This window comes from Stylophora pistillata, chromosome 12, assembly GCF_964205215.1.
Source record: "Stylophora pistillata chromosome 12, jaStyPist1.2, whole genome shotgun sequence".
NCBI classification, from domain to species: Eukaryota; Metazoa; Cnidaria; class Anthozoa; order Scleractinia; family Pocilloporidae; genus Stylophora; species Stylophora pistillata.
In genome coordinates, this window is record NC_142530.1 from 14,121,734 (window position 1) to 14,143,615 (window position 21,882).

At 37.7% G+C, this 21,882-nt stretch overlaps 2 protein-coding genes and 1 long non-coding RNA gene across 5 annotated transcripts in view; 2 read left to right on the forward strand and 1 right to left on the reverse strand.

Moving 5' to 3' along the window:
• Positions 1 to 3,534, forward strand: part of LOC111329008 (protocadherin-like protein) — a 28,035-nt gene extending 24,501 nt beyond the window's left edge. Inside the window, exons 19-21 of the mRNA XM_022933568.2 lie at positions 270 to 509; positions 1,167 to 1,554; positions 2,353 to 3,534. Of these exons, the coding sequence (XP_022789303.2) occupies positions 270 to 509; positions 1,167 to 1,554; positions 2,353 to 2,653 (929 nt within the window). The 3' untranslated portion in view covers positions 2,654 to 3,534. The remainder of the gene's footprint in view (positions 1 to 269; positions 510 to 1,166; positions 1,555 to 2,352) is intronic.
• Positions 1 to 20,765, reverse strand: LOC111328969 (uncharacterized). The gene is made up of 5 exons (XR_002694663.2): positions 20,408 to 20,765; positions 17,746 to 19,885; positions 17,050 to 17,123; positions 3,709 to 3,765; positions 1 to 488 (listed from the first exon to the last, which is right to left on the reverse strand). It is a non-coding gene; the product is annotated as an uncharacterized LOC111328969 (long non-coding RNA).
• The window catches only part of LOC111328968 (uncharacterized), a 25,627-nt gene continuing 8,541 nt past the window's right edge, over positions 4,797 to 21,882 (forward strand). The window contains exons 1-6 of one of the 3 annotated variants that reach the window (XM_088741287.1): positions 4,797 to 4,815; positions 13,868 to 14,311; positions 18,199 to 18,346; positions 19,138 to 19,274; positions 19,717 to 19,852; positions 20,278 to 20,373. In XM_088741287.1, coding sequence (XP_088597413.1) covers positions 13,916 to 14,311; positions 18,199 to 18,346; positions 19,138 to 19,274; positions 19,717 to 19,852; positions 20,278 to 20,373 — 913 coding nt within the window. In that variant the 5' untranslated portion in view covers positions 4,797 to 4,815; positions 13,868 to 13,915. Of the gene's footprint in view, positions 4,816 to 13,021; positions 13,258 to 13,867; positions 14,312 to 17,086; positions 17,106 to 18,198; positions 18,347 to 19,137; positions 19,275 to 19,716; positions 19,853 to 20,277; positions 20,374 to 21,882 lie in introns of those variants that run through there. The other 2 variants (XM_022933526.2, XM_088741288.1) reach the window with 2 other exon arrangements.

Consider the following 21,882-nt stretch of genomic DNA (forward strand, 5'->3'; position numbering starts at 1 on the left):
AATAGTCAAAACATCTCACTTTATAATTTATGTGTTTCACTGAATGAATAACGCAACCTTTCTACCGCTTTAAATCCGGTTTAACCTGGGTTTGCATAGAATACACCAACGAAACCTAAAAAAAAACTTTGAAGAGAATAGAATAGAGCGATGTTGTGTTCTTGCACTGGTGAAGCCGACCACAGAGACAAGTTTAATTTCCCTCAAATTCACCCGTCAAATTCTCAGGGATCCTCTCTAAATTTATATTATCCTATGTGAACTGTTAGGTTGCATCCCACAAAATCGATTTAACAATATCGACATAGACCATGAAGGAAGTCCAGTGACTGTCGATCGACAAAATGTCATCTTTGGATGTCCTTGTGAAAAGGGAGACTGCGCCAACAACGGAACCTGTTTAATAGATACCACTTCGCCACTGGTGAATGTCTGTAAATGCGATGAACCTTGGACTGGACTTCGATGTGATATACTCGAAGAAGACCCTGGAGGTGGAAAAACTCAGCGTGAGTATTTTTCATGTAAATTTTGTAAAACATAGACATATAATATCTGATTCATCTCGATGAAAGGGTGTACTAACTTATATAGAAACGAAGAAGAAACGACTGGTGGAGCAAATGAACAAGCATGCAGGAATGAATGAGCAAACCAAATAAAGAGACAATATATATTAAAGGAAGGAATTTCTAAATATGAAGAGAAAGTGGGCCTCGATCATGGAGGAGGGAAATAATGAAATTGATAATCGTTGCAGCTTAGATTGAGTTAAAAGAGAAAGCCAAGGCTTAGCGAGTTGGATTCCAGTTGAAAAGATTCGGGTTCGCGCTCTGAGCTGCTCATTGTATTGTGTTTTTAAGCTACACAATTACGTGAATTAAGTGAATTTCTCCTCCTCGTGGGCGGTAGGTCAAAAACGGGATAGATTTCGGAAGAGGCTAGGAATAGTCGCTCTCTTGCTGTTTCTCTATTCTCCTGTTACTGAGGGGTGGAGGTTTCCTGACAAAATGTTGCAAGAGGTGGCGTAACTGCGGAAAACCCATTCTTGAGATAACAAAACTTTTGTTTGCTTCATATAACTAAAACTAGAATAATTAAGTTTTGGTGGTGTGGGTCCCTTTGCTCGTGAGCAGACTCATTTACATAATCATTGACTACTTCAGCGAAAACGCCTCCTCCACCATCGTGGAACTGGCCAGCCATATTAGCCGTCCTTCTCCTTCTTCTCATCGCACTGATCCTGCTTGGACTTTATTTGCTGTGTAAAAGATGTAGGGAAGATGCCACAGACACAGGAAAAGGACCAGCTAAGGCTGCAATGGCTCCCACGGGACACGGGACAGTCAGGTCCTACTCTGCTGGGGCGGGGGAGATGGATAGTACTGACTATGATCTACGCCATTTGATGAAGTACATGTACACTGAGAAGGTTGTAGGAAGCTCGGATCTTGAGCATGGCCATGAGCATGCCAATATCCGTGTGTACAGGGACGATGGTATCCGAGGCACAGATAATCTTCACTTTGACTTAAAGCAATTAACATCTCACAGGTTAGTTGTTGACTTTACTCAATGGACACTATTGAATGATGAGGAAAGCAAAGATATGTGTCACAGCGGTTGATTAAGTAACAACGTGATGTTATCTTCGGTCCTTTTGGAAAAGCGAAAATTTGCTCGAAGGGTTCTTTTTCGATAATCTTGTTAAGGAAGGCGAACACCAATTAAAAAGGAAAGGTACTAAAACGGTTTACGATGGCGACGACAAACACTGCCTCTGCTTGACGAAATCATTCATTTATTTATGTCCATCATTCCTATTACCTGCGGCCCTCAATCCTCGCGCATTGTTGTTGTTATCTCGTATTCACGACAAAAGTTGCCCTTTCCGTGAGAAGGATACTTCAGAAATTATATTGAAGACGACATATAAGATTATGACACTGACCGCGTCTTTTGGATCCCGAGGGAAATCTTACGTCTCGAAAATTGGTCGCCGTTTTTAATTCTGTTGCGCAGCCTTCCCACTTAGCTGTGACCTGAAAAAATCTCAGTCTCCCTTTGTCTAACTCGTAGCGAGTTTTAGAACAATTAGAGGCTGCGCGAAAGAGCATTCAACTCAAATATTGGCATTTTTCTTATAACAAACCAAAAGCTGTTGGTTAAAATCGCACTTTCAGGTTTTCCGTATGAGACCAGTTTACTAAGTTGTTTTCAAAAATGTGGCATGGTGACATCCTCAATCCTCAAGTTTTAGACAATTTTTCGAACTGTTGGTTTACTTTTTCGGATCTCAAAAGAGATAAAGAGTGAATTCTTAAAAATTTCTTCACTCTTACTCTATCGCAGACATGACGTGATTCAAGGTGGGACGAATGTAAACGAAACTCACTTGGGAATAGGTAACCACGGCTTCCACGGTTCAATGCCCGCGGTGACGTCACATCTTCACACAAAAATTATACGACATGTAGTACGCGCCGACAGTAAAGTGTCGCTGTCACATGACGAAGTGAACTCCTTTGAAGACGAAGGAGACGATTCTGACGTGGACGACTTGAGCGAGATAGGCAGCGGGGACGACGCGGATTGGGACCTACCGGAGGACTCTTGGGAGCATCATTTTGTACGACTTCATGACGGAAACTAGCCAATGGCAAAATGTCGACGTGACGTTGGTTTTTTTTAATATGTATATATTAGATACATTTTTACCTGATTATATGGTGGCATACAATACAGAAAAGGTGCGACACATCAGTTTCTCCGAAATATGCAGTAGAATAGCGGTCTCTGCATTTTGCTGTGAGCTCTGTCCTTAATTCAATCAATTTCAAAATTTTTTTTCATCGAAAAATATTTTGGATTGCAATAGAATCTTCACTCTATTGATGTATTTTGCGCTTAAACTGAATTCATTTGAATAATTACGATCTTGTTATTTTATAATTACTTACAGCGTTGCTGGAAAATTTAGCACCTAATCACCTTATACTGGATTAACTAGACAATCGGTAGTATTTTCCGCAAACTTTGAACTATAAAAAGGCAGTCCAAGTCGTTTACACCTATAAAATTATCATAGTCAAATCATTTAAGACGAAATTGTCTCACTTTAGATTGAAAGCTCACCATGTAATGGTCAACTATCATGAGTGTGATGTTTTTGTTGCTGATGCATTGTACGTGTTTTAGATACGATTTTAAAGGTTACATTTGAAATGTTTCCATTCTCACTTTTGCTGTAGCTTAGGGGCAACAAGCATTTCTGTCGGTGTTATCGCACATCTTAGGGTTAAAACACTTGTACGATTCGCAACTACATTCTTTTTTTTTTTATTTGTCGTGTTTTTCAAAATAACATAATCAATACAGAAGAATTGAGAACAGGTTTCTACCGTCACCAACAATTCTGTTAGTACTAAATAGAGTTGCGACGTCATTGCGAAACGTTAAGTTTAAACTGAAGAATATGTGCTGATGTAAAGCAATGACCCACAAAACTTTAGCAAAATAAACTTAACGCCTGTAGATTGCCTTACAGAATGACTTCATTTAGCTTCAACAGGCTTCAAGAGAAAATGAAGGGACAGATCGGCCCCAAGTCTATGAATAAATCAATTTTTCTAAGACATTCGCATTATAGCTGACCTCTTTTTAATTTCTTTCACTTATACTTGAAGGTTAAGTTTTCGTCTATGTTACCTGGGGATAACATCGAAATTTCCTCTCTCTCAAGCCCTTACTTTCAATGATCTTTTCCTAAAAAAAAAAGAAACATCTTAGTGGTGTAGCGTGTAGTCTTGAATGCTGACTTTGATTCATAGTTCAATATTACACGCGACATCCCTCAGATAATGTCACTCAGCTAAAATGTGTTCAATTCGCCCTGCTGCAGCTCCTACGACTTCCTAGAAGAGGACAAACGTTTATCATGATAAAGTTAAGTCTTCCTGTTAAAATCAAGCCATAGGAAATGTCTGATCCATCTTTTTTATTATTTCAGGGAATAACGAGATAACAAAAGCAATACGTCCCGACAGGCCCTTGTGAATTGAGTTATCCCGCGGGTCATGCTCTTCGCTAAAAAGCAACAAAATTAAAAAGCTAAACATGACAAATAAAAAAAAAAAAAAAAAAGGAAAAAGGAAAAAAGAACTGACAACGATAATAAAAGTCTAAAAAAATGTAAGCGCAAGGTATTTTCCATGGTTATTCCAGGAAAACGCGAACTTATTATTTCCTACCAGAAAAAAAAAGTAGGAAAAGACGCTCCTTGAAAAGATCACAAGATTTCTCCTTATTTGGCTTGTTTAGGCCACGCGCCACATCCGTATTAAACCTTAACAACCGCCGACGTTTCGCAGATTTATAAATTCATTGTTCACCAAGACACTTCAAAACTGGGTTTTAAGTAATCAGCGATAAACAGTATAATTTTAATCTTCTTTTGTCTCTTGTCTGCTCCGGGTCAGAATTTTCTTTCATCAATTTTCTTTTGACGTTTCACTATGCTTCGCTTTGACGTAGACAGTTGATAATTTTCAGTAACGGTTGGAAAATTTTCCTTATTTGCCTAAAGCTGTAATGACGTCTTTTTTACGAATGACGTCACTGGTCACGATTTTAGAAATGCTCTCAGTGTGCAAATGGTATATTGAACAAAGTTCATCATCCGTAAAGGATTTCCTGCAGTGCTTTGAGAAAAAAACCCTCCGTTGTACTAATTTTATCCGCGATTGAACCGTAGATCAATGATAGCGTGAGGTAGACAATTTGAATATATGGTTCGGCCAAATCGGACAAAGAGAGGTAAGATGTAATTTTTTTCTTTTCTTTTTTTTTTTGAACACAAATAATTGAGAACCATTTAATGAACAATGCGTTATGCATCCTCGGTTTGTAAAGCCTCTCTTACAATTGTCTGTTCTGAACTGTAATTGACAGAGAAATGCTAGCAGCTTTTGAAAGACAATATAATATATTTACAGCCGCCTGCCTACGTTTGTCAGCGATATCTGTAAAAAAAAGCGTTGGTTACAGGATATGTTATCAATGTTGTGTTTCCTGTTTAATGACATTCGGTTGAATTTGGACTTGATTTAAAATCGACACAGACGGCAAACTTGACCCAGTGTGCTCACTTTCTTTCCGTCAAATCGCTATTAATTCTTTTCTGTCTGTTTACTGTAACCTACCGAAAACAAACAAAACTGTGTGACCATTTGGGATTAGAATTCAGCTTTTGATGATTTTTGCAATTAACGACAAAGTACATTCAAGGAACGACATTTAGGCAGACAAGTTATTCAGGGTCAAGTAAGGATTATTGAGGTTGAATACATGAATCATACAGTGATTCTTCAACAAGCTAAGAAACTTACCGGCTTTTAAATCTGAAAATAAATAAACAGTTTTGAATTTCTGAAAAAATTGAGGAAAAAGGGGAAAAAATTGTCATGATTAAGCAGGGTTTACAGCTCATACAGTCTCAAGGAGTGGCACTTTGAATGATCTTGGAGCCAAAGACGAAACTGAGCTCTAAAAAACTTTTTAACTTCTCCAAATGATTGTTTGTTAGGGTGAATAAACAGCTAACAGGCTAGGAAAAAAACAAGAAGGAAACTGCCACTGATCGTCATGGATGATAAATATTTACATGGATTGCAAATGACGAGTGTCAGATGATTTTTTTGAGCTTGTTACAGCTCCATTAAGAAGATAGTCAGTGATGAAGAGAATCTTGATATTCGATCACATCAGTACTTTGTCTCGTTAGAGAAGCTTAAAATATCTTACCAGGGTTCATCTTTTCTTCTCGTACCATTAATTTCATTACCTGTATGATTATGCAATCACACGTGTCTGGCCTGTTAGACTTCGAAGATATTTTGCTTGCATGTCAAACCTTTCGAAACAATGACTTGTTTAGCTATTTGCTGATACAATATGCTTCCATGATATTCAGTTTCCATGGTCACCGATTACATAGCCTGAGACTGTATTTGACATTTATTAGACATCCTCCTTTCAGTGACACAACACCCTCGACATCATGACAGCCCTTGTGAAACATTTAATTCAATAGCACTCAACTGACGTTAGACAAAGCGGCCCCATGCATGGCAGTATATGAAATGATTTAATGCACGTTTGTCTACGGTAATGGTGGCACACTTCGTTGTAAGTACAGAGTCCACTTTGATTCTAGTGTAGAACAAATGCTAGTTCCCTGTGAAAGTTAAATGGCAGTTGTATGGTTATACACAGGAGGCAATTATAAGATTCAAGATACGTCTGTTGCAAAGACTACATGAGACCGTCTCCGGATAACAATTGATATTTCAAAGTTTTTTGTAGTGATTCAACTATTGCTATCTTAATTCGCAAACGGTATGTTGTTCGTAGATCTCTCATGAGGCCTATGTGGATAAAAAAAATATAATCACGCTTTCACAATGCCAGAACGCAAACCTCAACCGTGCTACTAAGTGTGGATTTTCACACTTTATTGAATCAGTCTTTTTTTTTTATTTTGTCTAATATCCTAACTGGCTTATAGATAAATTGAATTGATTCATTTTTGTAAGATGATTTTTATAACAAAAAACGGTCACTACAATTTGAGCAAAGAATTATGACAACTTCGAGTCGCGACAGACATACTTCAACTGAAGCGGAACAATCATTCACAATGGTTTTGAAACAATCCGCGCAGACAATGAAACGAATAGTCAGGAAACAAAACAACTGCAACCTAAATTCCTGCAGCGGTTCACTGATTGGAAAGTACCAGATACTCTACCTCTTCCTAGAAAAGCAGTTGACGAGTTACTTTGCACGAGCTCAGCGTTGAAAAAATGTGTTTGCATGGTTCAAGTAAATAGTAAATGAACAAACTGCGTAGGATTAATTTAAACCGAAAAATAGCTTGGAATATCCCTAAAGGAACGACCTATATTTCTTTGGAAACATATTTTGGCATTGCGTATTCGTAAGTGAAACTCAAGCATGTTTGAAGATATATGAAACGCAATCATTTTCCTTACAGCCGGCGGTGACCAACTAATTAACTTTAGGAATCCCTTCTGCTAGCACAATAGTCTGTGATGAATGTCTTCAAATCGGCTTCCAAAAAGACTTCTAGACATCTGAAAGAAGATATCGTTAGTTCAAATGTAGTGTTAGCGGCTTGGTTAACTGAAAATCGCCATTTTCCGCACCTTTTTTCAAACATAACCTCTGAAATCCATACTTTTTTTTTAGTTTGCGTTCAAAATCTATATTTGGTTCGCGAATCCATTGCTCCTTTCTATTGTGTAGTAAAGCTTCGATGCTGAAATATCGAACTGAATCTGAAAAATTCCTCCGAGAATTCAGCTCGAATGGTTACTTCTTTCTCTTCGCTCATTTATAGTTGAAAAGACAGATAGTTTTCTGGAAAACCATACACGACCTAAGAAACAATGTTTGAAATCGAAACTTCCTATTTTTGTACTGAAACAGCTCAAACCATACCTTTTAGAGGGACACATAGATGTATAGCGCACATTTAGAATTGCCCCCACTCCCCTCTGATAGCTAAGAAACAATATATAATCTCCCCGTACATTTACCTCTATTACCAAATGCAATAACAGCACTCATATCAGCCTTCTATTAGTCCATAAATTGTCCAAGAAGTATTTTTCTTTCGATTTAAATTAAGTAAAAATCTGATCAAATCTTATAAGTAAAGCTTCCTTCATCAAGCTGATTTTAACTGTTCTATTTGGAACTTCATTTACACCCCCTTTCAAAAACGAAAAACCGGCAGAATCGAACAGAACTGATGACAAGAAACAAAAGAAGAGTACAATAAAATGAAACGCTCTTCTCACCCAGGACCCTGGTTGGCTTTCAAATTTTTTCGTTTTTAAATTCGTTTCATTATGTTCTTAAACGATACAAATGGGATTGTCTGTTTGACGCGCTAATTAACAAAAACATTCCATGTTGCCGTGCGTCTATTCAGTAATTAAATCACAAAGACGTCAAAATGTCGTACGAACAAAAAAGTCAACACGAGGCGCGGCTGAATGTGTCACTATTTATTCCATGACAAAAGCCAAATATGTCTTCTATTTGTCTTTTCTCCAAGGTCCTCCAATAGATCATAAATAAGAACCAATCAAAATGCGTTCATACTTCAGCTTATCATATAAATCGAGAGAGAAGTACATTCCCTATGTTGATGCGAATTATTACCCAAACCACGGTTGCATTAACCCTTTAATTCCCAAGATCTGATTGCCTAATTCTCACCTCTAGCTGCTACACATTTCCTTGTATATAACTTACGAGAATTTGGTGTTAGATCAAGATAACAACTTCTACCTGATAAGTTTGTGTATTTTCATTGCCTGTTTGCTGCAAAATGTATGGATATAGGGAGAACGTATGATGCACGATCCTCGCAGTAGATAGCGCTATTTATGCAATAGCGAAAATCAGACCTAAAGTTCATATATTCGTTGTATCTCATTTATCACTTTCACGGGTTTATTACGAATCAACTTAACGGCCTGCTCCCAGTTGGCTTGTTAGCTCAATTGGTAGAGCGCTGCACTAGTATCGCAGAGGTCAGTGGTTCGAGTCCCTGATTTTTTTCAGGTCTGATTTTCGCTTTTGCATAAATAGCGCTATCTAATGCGAGGATCGTGCATCATACGTATCTAATACCGCAGTTCAAATATATGAACTCCACATATTTATTGTATCTCATATAGGAAGAAGTTACACAATTAATCACCTCTGAGAGTTCAAGGGTTAAGAGAAATTCCGATTTGGATGTATAACTCCCAGGGTGAAGAAATAAACGTTTATAAGTGTTGACTTTCACAACCCACAAAACACACGAATAAACGGTTCTGGACAGTAAAAATTAGGGACCCTGGTGTTTTTTTAAAGCAGAGTATTGCATAGGAAGATAATTAACCATCATTGTTTGCGTTTTTGCTGCGTCACTAGTATCTTTGGCCAAGTTCCGGTTGCATAAAATGAGCTTTGTGTATCGATCGCATTTATTAATAAAACTACACGAGCATCCTTTTCACTATTTACAATGATTTCCGAACATTGAAAGAACAATAGAAACGCAATTCGATATTTCAAGAATTTCCGTTTTACGGAAAGCTTTCAGAAGAGTTATCACTCTTGTAACAAATTTTGAAAAGCTGTCTTTCTCTCTGATGTAATCATTACTGTAATTTCCTTTTTAAAGAGCAGTTCTGAATTGCTCTGGTCTGTTCTTGAGGATCGTTCGTTTAAAGCTTCTAAGGGTGAATATAGCGCTTTGGAGGACTCTAATCAGGTGAAACTAGACTTCTTCTATTTTATAGTAACTGAAGGTCCTAAATCATTGTACTTTTTGTTGTAATTTTTAGACTGTTCAATTGGTAAGTGTCTGCTCACATACATGTAGCTGCTTCGAAGCGGTTCTTTCTTTGGTTCATGCGTACTTTTGTGTTATGAGCTTATCAAATATCTTTTTCCTTAGATAGAGATTTTGAATAAGGTATTCAGTAAGTTCTGTTTCAGTCAGTCATGCAAAACTTATGACCCCTAACCAACGGCAGCAAAGTGGAGTACCCGCCCCCTCCCCGGCGGGGAGAGAGAGCTTTGTCCTCGCACTTTCAGATTTACGCGGGTGGAGATGAGTTAATACGAGCAAAAAGAAAACTGTAAATGACCACTATGATAAGGGTGCAATCATTTCAGGCTACAAGGGAGTGTGCAGGGTTTGTTTTTCCAAGAATGAACTCTTAAGCAGTAGGTTTATGTGATACAGTTTTTAAAAATGTTGTAAATCAAAGAGAAGATATAATGCAATATGAAGGAAAAATATAATATGCCGTTCTAGAAAACAGGTTAATACCACACCCTGTCCGTGTTCTGGTCATACTAGTTGCAACATTGCTTTACAACTCTAAATCAAGTTCTCAGTTTTAATTAATGAAGTTGTTGATTACGTTGTACTACATCACGTTGCCGTGGCGGAATGTGACGTTGGTAAAATATTTCTACGGTGGTTAGTAAAATATTTCTACAATGAGTAATGAAGCAAGTTGAAGCATTCAGGGTTACATACTTTGGGCCTATGCGCACAACTGAAAAAAATGTTTATTTACACAAATTATCTGTCATCACTAACACTTTACAAGTGCGGATGGTTTGTCGCGACTTGACAATTTTTGGTCGAAGCGACAAATTTTCAAACGCACCGCCGTCAAATTTTGTCCCGGGTAAAACCTTGGCAAAATCGACTAAATAAACAAAACCGTGATAAACTTGTCGATCATTTGTCGTAAACGCTAACACCAGTGTGGTAATTGAACTGAGTTAAGTTTACCAATAGAATACTTGTAACTGGAGTTTAAATCCATATGAAAATTAAAGCCGCCACTTTAATGCGGAGAAGGTTAGGCACTGGAATGTCCCACCTTATGACAACCAAGGGAACAACTTGCATGCAGCCTGGGCAAGTTTCAACGGTGGAGTGATTATCCAGTTGCCACTTTGGCAGTCCAACAATGAATCAGTAGAGGTGGCACAAGATCCAAAAGTGCCCACTCGAGGCCAAAGGAAAGGAAAAGCTTAATTGAATAAATTACAATGAAATATAGTATCGGTGTTATTTTTGGCTGTTGACCGAATTTGACAGCTTTGACAGCTTCGAAACTTTTAGTGCGGATGCAACAGAGGAGACAAAAATTTGTCCGTTGATTTTGTCAGGACAATTTTAGTTTCGTTTGCTAGTGCGGATAGGCCCTTTCTCTCCTGGCTTTATTTGTCTGGAAATAATTATCTGCGGGAAAGAAGAGCTAAGATGTCTACAGATAGAGAGGATTAATGACGAGCTTGAAAAATTTGCAGCTATAACTTTACAACACCTTGTTAAGTCACTTAGTGGCTTTTGTTCTCAACATTTCGAATTCAGGGACGGAAGGAAACTCTTGGTATTGTAGCACGCCAGATGCTCTGGAGACTTCTGAAAGGGTTGAGGTGACAGGCGTTTAAAAGTGCTAATATGCTTGGATTCCAGCCGGTCTTAATCGTCCCATCATAACTTAGCATAAATAAAAAAAATATCGCAATTTGACTTGAGTAAGGGATAACAAAATGCTTTGTTTTACACAAAATAGTAAAGAAGAAACCATGTGCGAGCATTTAAGAATCACATTTGATAATTTTTTAAACTTTTAATCGATCGAAAATTAAAATGCAAGACCAGCCACAGATCTAACTGATGACTCAATTTTAGAACTGACAGAAATTCGATTTCTTAGTCGATAAAAAGGTATTTTCCAATTGATAAAGTGCATGCCGCGAAACAATGAATTAAAACTGCAACACTATTTTGTAATTAAATAGGCGTGTTTTCCTGATTTCTGATAACACTCTGCTTAATCATTATTGTGATCGAGTAGATCAAATAATCCGACTTCAGTCGATTGTCAACTCAAATCCGGAATTCAGCCCTTTTCCCTTTCATAGAAAATTAGATATTTATGGAAGCAATCTGCTTTTTTTTTGTTTCAAAGTCACTGCTTTGTAAAACAAATAGCCATATATTTATAGCGGCCCATTTACGAAAGTTCTTGAAACCCTGGATGACGACCATTTAATTTGTTCAAAGAGGGGCAGCGTCATGCAAGATCATGATCTCTGATCGTTTAACCCAGATAGTGATAAATCACTGAGCCACCTCAAGAAATAACCATTGGTTTTACTGAAGATTCAAATTACGACCACAAGAATACGATAGTTTTCAACTTTGAAGAGAAATGCCCTGAGGCTCGTTTCTGTTAAGTCGCGATGGTTACCGGTCCGGAAAAGCTGTTTTTTTTTTGTTTGGTGCCTTTACATTCAAGATCAATGGTGTTTGTAGTGTTGTAATTCAACGATTAAAATATCATTAAATTTTCAAGAAACGAAACGTTTCTTTTTTGCTCAAACCCGCTTTACTTTTCTCTAGATTATGAGTTTGAACCGTGCGGTTACCCAGGACTTTCGAGAAACTTATTGGCCTGCCTCACTCTGTAAAGAACATTCTACTAACGAAATTTCCAAAATCATTTGGGTTGAAGTTAAGTTACTGCCATCAGGGGAATAGAAAAACTATCGACAAAAAAAAAAAAAAAAAAAAAAAAAGAAAAAAGAAAAAAAAAGAAAAAAAATAAAGCAGAAAGAAATGTTAGCTATAACAACTTCCACGAGATAATTTTCATGTGAAGTCATGTTAGCCGTGTTGTTTGGTGCATGGTAGTTTCAGAATATCCTTCATTTTCATTCACTAAACAAATATGGCCGCTGTTTAAAACTTTCTTTTAAAAAAATTCAATGCCAGACTGTCATTGTTCGGCATCTATAGGTCTATTGATTCTGAAACTCATAGCAACCTTTATCGGGAGAAGCCCTATTGTCGCGTACCTTTGAAAACAAATGTTAAGCGACACGCAAAGTAGCTTCTCACAAGATTACCTTACTGAAACCCAAGGGTATAGTGTGTAAGGGATACGTACATTCATCTTTTAATCGTTATCACAACGCATGCAACACATTTCAATAAACACGAGTATTTGAAGAATACTAACTCGAAAGGTAAACAGCTAACACTCTTAAAAACAAGAGTGATTAATTATAGAATTTTTTATGCCACTCGAGATGTTGCGTAATGAGGAAATTTGGTGACTTGAGGGCAAGAAAAAAAATCGCACTGCATTCCGGAATCTATTGTTGTGATAAAGCATTGAAAGAAATGTAATTACGCACATTGTGCTTTAGATGGAAGATAGACAAGATGAAAAGAAGTTTTGAAAGCTTGTGTTGATAAACTTTGGTTACGATGCATTTGTTCATTCGTGTGTTACCATGACGATTTGTTTACATACGGGGGTATTTCACGTGAAATAGTAGCTGATTTATCGGTTATCTTTTGTTTGTGACGTCATTTGTTATCATTCAAATTAACAGCCTGTCAATTTTCTGCGGTCAGTTGGAGGGAAATCAGCTTGCGCACCACAAATAACTCACGACAGGAACTCGGCTGTCCGACGGCTTCTACTTTACCGTGAATAATTCGATCCTTGCAAATCTTTGCAAAATGTAGTTTTGCGTCGGCGAAAAACCCCTTTAAGCGCGATTACGATGTTGGTTCTCGTCGATGAAGCGATCAATTCACCAGAAGATCGATTGGGATCAGGTTCAAACCAGGTGACAATTGCTATTTTATTTCATCAGCGCGTTACTATATATGTCAATAACAGCTTTCCCATTTGTCCATGGGAGGCCTTAATGTTTTTAGCTACCTAGAACTAATCTAATCGATTCAACAGTTACGCTCAGATTTTCACCTTTTAGAAATAAGGAACAGTCTAAGTCCTGTCTGTAATCGGACCTCAGTTGCTCATAAGCAAAGATTACTAGGGAAATTTTAAAAATCATCTAAATTGGGCTAATAATTTCACCTTGACTGCCCCTTACGAAGGACAAAGGTGTTAGAATCATTGCACCCATAACGAGGATTTTTTGTTACTCCTTTCGCTACAGCGATAAGATTCGTAGTGGACTGTTCCAATTTACAGCAATGGAAATGTATCCATTTCAAACATTTCCACCCGAGAAGTCCTAACTTTGCTTAGGCGACATGGGATACCAGTTCACCTCAATCGCTTTTCACAGACCACATGTAGAATGAATTGCAGTTCTTGTCGACTTACATGAATAGTATTGATTTGTAGAAGTTCTCTTCACAGCAATTTTCTCGTGAAATTTCTGAATTTAAATAGTCTTCCCGGGCTGCCATTTTGCTGTTTACTTACAGATATCACTAGATGCTCCGCAACGCCTTGTGGGTTAGTTTTTCCCGGCTATGCTGAGAAGCGGGGATCAGAACGCCAATGGGGTGATTCAGAGAGGAGTGAGGAAAATATCTGCGTCCAGAAAATTTCACGAGAGCCGTAAGATCGAGCCAACGGACAACCCTCGAATGGCAAACAGGCACATTAACGGGAACGTTAAACATGACATGCTGAACGGTCAGGCTAAGGCAGCATCTAAAGCTTCTTTAGACCCAAATAGTTTCGTCGAAGCCGCGACGTTGCTTGGTAGTGTGGGGTCTCTAAAGGCAGCTGAAACAACTGATAGAGTTCGACGAGGGAGTACATCGTGCGAAGAGGATGTTTATAAAGGTCACCCATTCCCGTTTGAGAATTTGGTGTTTGAAGGCGGAGGAAATAAAGGAATGGCCTATGTTGGGGCTTTGCAGGTATTTTTTATTATATTTTAGGCTTAAATTTGTGTTGTTCTGCTCTTTGTTTTGACTTGTGATGGTCACGGATTCCTTTGCTACCGTGTTTTGATCAGCACATTTTCCAACAGTCTTCCTTTCACCAAGTTACTAAGCTTTCGCTTTCGGGGTTGTGTTTTCCGATAATTATCGTTAGTTAGTGTTCGCCAGGCACGAGTTTTTCACAGTCGAATTCCTCACTGACATGTATACGTAAGTGATTGTGAATTCCTTTGCATATGTCAGGCCGATGTGAGATTCTGTTTGACTCTCCAAACACCCCTTCTGTTCAAATAACACTCATAACTAAGGCTTAGGTATTAGAGAACTCTTTGATTAACAGATTGGAGATAGCGATTTCGAGTTGTGACTTCTAGATGAAAGTTCTCGATGTGTTGAGATTTGACGTAATATTATTCTCCAGGCGTAATATATTACTGTGATATTTACTCGTCTGTGTAAAGTACATTGATATTCTTCGACGTTTTAGATAAATCAAACTGTTTCAATAATAACCAGCCGGCAATCTGCAAGTGTAATATTATTTCAATCGTAGGGAAATTGATCTGTGCGGTAAGAGATCGATGTTGTTGAGAATACTCTGCGTGTAAATTTTTACACGCAGTCAAACTGTTCTTTGTTTTAACATAAATATTTAACAATGGGATCGTACAGGAGGGCGAAAATTTTTCCCTCGACGAAAGAGATATTCTGAACTTGTTATGGTCTGGTGTTAATATTTTCCTAAATCGGACCGACATGATAATATGTTTTAAAGATCATTAATTGTTTGATGGCTTATCAGAGATTTTTTATATTTTTAAAATGTATTATTCATGAAAATATTGAACAAGTTTAATTTGTTAGCATAATAAAAGCGTGAAATGTACTTAAAAATACGGGACGGGGTTTGATATATTAAACCATTTTGTTTAATGGTACTTGAAATTACCGTTTTCTTGGCAATTATTTTAAATACTATTATTATTTGAGAACCCATTTGAAATGTTTCTTAGCTAAACTAATTGAAAATTCATATCATAACGTTTCAGTCTCCCAGTGAGATGTTTGTTATGTTGCCATTATGTGAGTAGGCTGGTAACATTTGGAAGATATTCAGCAGCAAATCTTGTAGCCAGTTAATAACTGGATTAAATTAATTGAATCAAATGCCTCTAGAGTCTAATTCCTTTGTTATCAAAGTTGTAAAAGCCAGAAATCTGAATATCCAATGCCTTTTAAATTCCAATTGTGTAGAGATCTGTGTTGCCCCTTGCAAATGTCTGTCTATTGCACCGTAAATCACCATACACAGTGTCGCCCTTATTTCAAGCATGACAGGTAAAAGACATTTTTAAACTGGTAGAGCAGTCCCTATACCAGTGGTATTAACAGGCAGTACTTACAGCGAGTAGAGGTGAAATTATTTTCAGTTACTGCCTGAAAAGGAGAACACCTTCTACATTCTTTTAAAATGTTTCTCTATTTGTTTGATTTGGCACTTTGTTCCTAAATTGTGGGTGATGATGGTCTGAAATTCTATGCTATTTTTACGCTGTAATTTTCTTTCCTTTTATTATTTCCTGCTCCTTTGAGCTATAATTTCTCTGCCAAGCATTGTGTATCACTGGGTCTATGGCTTTATTACTAAGATAATTAGCAAGAGTGGTGCAATGATTGCTCTGCCCAAGAATAGGGAAAACAGATGTAGGAATCATCCCGAAGTTAGCCTTTCAGATTTTTCACTGATTTTACAATCATTTCAGTTTTCTTCTTTATAGTTTAGCTCACTGACTGTTCGATTCTAATGGGATTATAATTATGGCTTGAACCAGAAGTTTCTCTTGTACATAATGTCCTACTGTGCCCTTCCTCCTGTCCTACAAGTTTACTGAAAGGTCTTTACTGTGAAGGATCGTGCATATATACGTTTCATAACTGCAGTTCATACATATGTTTCATATGTTTGTTGTTGTTTGATTTATCATCTACGGGTTTATGTCGAATTAATTTGATGGCCTGCTCCCAGTTGGCTTGTTAGCTCAATTGGTAGAGCGCTGCACTAGTATCGCAGAGGTCAGTGGTTCGAATCCCGTACAGGCCTGAAATTTTTTTCAGGTCTGATTTTCATTATTGCTCAAATAGTGCTTTACTGCAAAGGATCGTGCATATATACGTGAAAGGTCTTTCTTGTATTGTTCTAGAATCTTTTTCTTTAATAACTCTGTCGTGATTTCGTGGTCTAAGCAGTTTCAGAAAATTTGGAAAGGATTGAAATTTTTAATTATTTTGAGATCATTAGCTGGTGAAAGCTACTTTTTCTTTAAAAATCAGTTAAATGCTTCAAAACCCGGTTTAGTTTTCCTCTCGATAAATGAAAATCTAGAGTCCTACAGGCTATGCTAAGGGACATGTTACTCCTAGTGCTTATATTTAGCATTGTTGTATCAAGCAATAAGGAGTAAGTCTAATTCTCACAGATGTCAATCACAGATGACCTCCTGCATTTTTCATGCTTTCCTGACAGTTGATGGATACCCAATTATGCCCCTGGGCAGAGAGAGGCTTTTTGGATGTAAAGGGGTCTTTCCTGTGGCAGACAACTGAACACAATTACTTTTAAAGAGCTCGAACTGTAACCCCTTGGTCTAGAATCTTGCTACTGTGTTGTGAACTCTATGCTCTAGTTACCCAGATTGAAATGTTCACAAACTTACCTTTCTCGACAGCACAAACAGTACTGTCCTGTAGATAGCCTGTACACTTGTTAATGGTAGGTGACCATTGCTCACTAGACGGGAGAGAACACATGAAGTACTTGTGACAACTTCAACATGGACAAAGTGTGTAATTCTGCGAACTGCACTCAAGTGGGGTTGGTGCATACGTATGAGCTCTGTTACCTAGTAACGTGTGACTTATTTTATGTCATGTTTAACTGGGAGTCTCTGATGGAAGCTGTGTAGTAAAACCTGTTTGGATGCGGTCAGAGAAACAGTTATTAAGGATAGATCGAGAAAGTTGAAGCAAACTATGTTAAATTTGCAAAGCTTTGTTTGCTATGTGGAAGCGTGTTATAGTTCAATGAGCATTTTAGTAAATTGTTTTGATCTTTGAAGTCCATAAAGATTTCATCCATGAAATATTATGCAAATTCACGCCTGAAATTAAAGCGAGCCATAATTTGAGCTTTTTGTTTACAGAAGTTTGGGTGATATTTAAAAGTAAAAGTCGGTCTTCTTAAAGCAAAGACATTGTTCATTGAAGGGAATTTTATATAGGTAAGGCAGGGTGCTTATTTACTGGTCTTTTTTATTTCAATATCTTGTACCATTTCTCTTGAATTAGAGCACAATTCCATTTTGTTCTTGCGGCCAAACATAAACAAACGAACTGAATGTTTGATCCCTGACCTCTCATGGATCACAGACGCAGTGATTCCACTCCTCATTCCAGCCGGCAAAGGACACGATCATGAAATTATCGTTCACTTCTTTAACAGTGCATGCACACCAAACTCCTCCTTCATCAACTGATTCAGCTTTGAAGCCAACAGGTTTTGGAAGCACCATCTTGTTTTTAGTCAACCGTGCCTTTAGCTTAAGCGATCAAAACAGGTTTGTGATCAAGAAAGCCGGTCAACTTGTTTTGATGAATCTGCAATTGGTCGCTAGGATAGTAAGTGGTGTCCAGTATCTCTCGGTAATTCTAGCACCTTATTGCACATGTGTTGATTAAAACCGGAATTCTTAATGAATTACCCACTTTGTCTGTGTTGAAGTTGTAATGTGTAGTGTACAAGTTTGGCCCCAGGCAGAGATCAGGAAAACTGTCATGCTTAACAGTTGATTGTTACCATTAAACAGGTACTAGAAAATGCTGGGATCATGAAGAATATTAAACGTGTGGCTGGAGCAAGTGCTGGGGCAATCATCGCAACTCTTATAGCTCTTGGTTATGACTCTAAGGAGTTAAGGGAATTTCTGGAACAAGATCTTCGCAGGATCTTAGTAGGTGAGCTTCAGGGTGTATTTTCATTTGATCATGTAATTTATAGGGAGAGCATCAATATGATGGCACTACACTTGATATTGTATAGGTTTTGAGTCCTCTGTCATGATGGCATTGTGTATGTTATCTTTCATGTATCAGGAAGAAATGTTTTTTAATCACACTTCAAACTGCCTCCCGGTTAGCTCAATGGATAGAGCGCTGGACTGTTGTGCGGGAGGTCGTGGGTTTGAGTCCCGGCCGGACCAACACTCAGGGTCTTAAAATAATTGAGAAGGATTTGCTACCTTTCTATAACATCTAGAAATGGTTAGATATTGTAGTCTTCTCGGATAAGGACGAATAAATAGAGGTCCTGTCTCCTGCAGGGTTGGGGTAGGAGACGTTAATTTCCCACACACGAGATTACTGTGTGATGGATGTCCTCCCCTGGGGTGGGATGGGTGTTTTTATTGGGCCTGCAGTAATCGGCGCAAGCTGTTGCGGTGTCCCTGCCAGTTGGTGAAGCCAAATAAATCATAATCTAAATCTAAAACTGATGCATTTTGTGTTAGAAATGTGCATCTGAAGGTTTTGAATTTATTGCAGTGGTCAGTTTTTTTAAAGCAAAGTGCAAGCCATCAAATTGAAAATTCTCAAACATGTTCCAGTACTGAAACAAAAAATGCATACAAAAACTCGCTGACATTGAAGCACTCTAAAAAATTTCCATTAAGAGAAGGGGGGATAGTTTTAGCTTCTGGCCTTGGTTTTCTTCTATATTTTAATTCCTTTAATTTTTTATCTCTGTGTAGATCACACCTGTGGATATTGCAGTCTTCTTCCAAACTTGCTTAAAGGTTTTGGCTGGAATCCTGGCAAGAGAATGTTACGATGGTTTGGTGAACAATTAAAAGAGAGAACTGGTGATGGCGACATTACTTTTAAGGAAGTAAGTCAATAATTTGGAAATCAAAATGTTTAGGTATATTTTGCTGTGTAAATGGTCTTTGTTTAATGAAGGAAAAGCTGAACATTAAGTTTTAAAAAGGAGTTTAGGGAAACTCAAGTGAGATGGATTTACTTATTTATTTATTGTTTGTGAGGAAATTTTATTTTGTTTCCCCTTAGAAATCATCTTCAGGGCTCGACACTAACTTTTCAACTTACTAGCTAAGTGGCTAGTGACAACTTAGATGTTACAACAATTTCAGTTTGTTTACTAGCCAAACTGGCAAGTGGAAATCAAAAACCATCATCCAAAACTGAATATCTACTGGTCTGTGGCTAGTTGGCTATGGCTAGTGTCAAGCCCTGATCTTTCAGCCTGTCACATATGTTGGACTGGTCTAGCAAAGAGCTTTGCATTTAATTTATAATCAATGTTCCTCTAGGTGTGGGAAAGATTTGGCAAGGAGCTCTGCATTGTTGTTACAAACCTAAATCAGATGTCAGTAGAATATTTTCACCCAAAGACTACACCAAATACACCAATCAGAAGAGCTGTTAGAATGTCAGTCGCACTTCCAGGTAAGACTAGAAAGAGGTCAGCAAAGGGAGGTCCTGTTCATATACAAATTTGTAGAAAAAGTGATGCGTCAAGTACATGTAATCTTTAAACAGTATTTCATGTGTTACAAAATTAATGTGAAAGGGAAAACTTCAAACCTCAACCATTGTAACATTCATAAAATCTTTGCTACCCTCTTTAGCTCTAGAAATTTCATTTGCATGTTTTAAGGATGCCTTCCTCCAAAAAGAGGGCAAAAACATAAGAAAATGAAGTTGATTTTTAATGAAATAATTTGCATATATCAACAAAGTTGAAATGGTAAATTGGCCACCGTAATGATTACAAAAGCTGACGTTTCGAACGTTAGCCCTTCGTCGGAGCAATTTTTAAGGAGTTCAGGTGATGTTGCAACACATCTTAATACTTTCTTCCTGCATTGTAGGAGTGTTCCAGTGTGTGCGTGAAATAAATAATGATTATGAAGATGTCTATGTTGATGGAGGACTCCTATGTAATTATCCAATCCATGCATTTGATGGTATGTATCAGAGGAAATCAATATGTTTTATTACCTTGATAAGATGTATGTTAGTCTGCACTTGTGCCAAGTAGGCCATCCAGCCAGAGCTCATCTGGATATCCCATGTATGGAGCAACAAGAAGTATTGTTACTCCGCCAGGTGGGACTCTAGTCCATTGCAGGTTACCCATCAGCATTTTGTCAGGCTCCATTGGGAATGGGTTTGCTGGTATCCTTTCTTGGATCTCTTTCATAATGCCAAGGCCAAAAATTCTGATTTACATGACCATCAAAGGATCGTAGTTTGGTCCACCATTTATGAAAGAGGTCTATATATGCTCCTGGATGGAGAGAGGCCTGAGTCTAATGACTTTTACTGCAAGAGGTTTTCCTGGTCGCATAAGGCAACCAGAAGTACTTCAACTCCCCCCCCTCCCCCTATCCCTTTGAAGAGATGCAAGGAGGTCATGGGTCACCCTGCACAAATCCCCTCAACTCACCCTCCCCCAAACCCTACACTTCTCATACAAGTACAGTACCTCCTGGGTGGAGAAAGGTACTGGGACTATTTGGGACTCCTAACCAGTCTTCTGACTGGATTTGAATATTATAGGGCTGTATACCCCACAGAGGGAACATATTACTTCTTGTACTTAGAAAAGTACCGAGTAATAACTTGACTTTAAATTTTCTTTTAAACATTTCTATCGTCATTCATTTAATCAAATTTCAGGGTTTACAATCACAAAGACAATTAAATCAATCAATAGCTCAATCTGAGGTAGGCTTAAAACAGAGTACAAGACTCCTTTAAAATTAAGCCATCTATTAGTACATCATACATATATCTAGAGAAATACTTCAGTGATAAATTAAAAAAAATAATATGATTAAAAAAGATACAATTTAAAATTAGGAAAAAAAATCTGTGTAACCGCTGAATCGATCGGTTAATTTTAGAGTATTTTAATCCAGGTTCATCAGATAAACGGCATACAAATAATTTTTATGTTTCTGAAAGTAGAATTACACATTATTAAAAACTGGATCATTGGATAATGCAATTCAAGACTTTTTATTGGCTTAGCCATTATGGTATATCAGCCAATATACCATAATTTACAAATATGGTAAGCGTACGCGTCAGCTTAAAATCAAAAGGGAGCTAAAAAATCCAGTTTCTTCTTACAAAATAATAATTTCTTGGGGGCGTTTTTAATAAAACAATTATTCCACTCGCGCTTGTTGGATATGAGATGATAATAGCCAACTCGGCGCTACGCGCCTCGTTGGCTATCTATCATCTCATATCCAACGCGCGCTCGTGGTATAATTGTTAAATAGAAACTTGCAAACGCGAAGCAAAATAAAGCAAAATGAAAGTACACAAAGCTCAAATAAATCGAAATGTTGAACACTTACAAACAATCTGAGGCTTCCTTCTCAAAATAACTGATAAATGTTCGTCGAAATCGATAGGATGAAAACGATTCACATTCACAATCTTCTGAACAAAATCATCATACA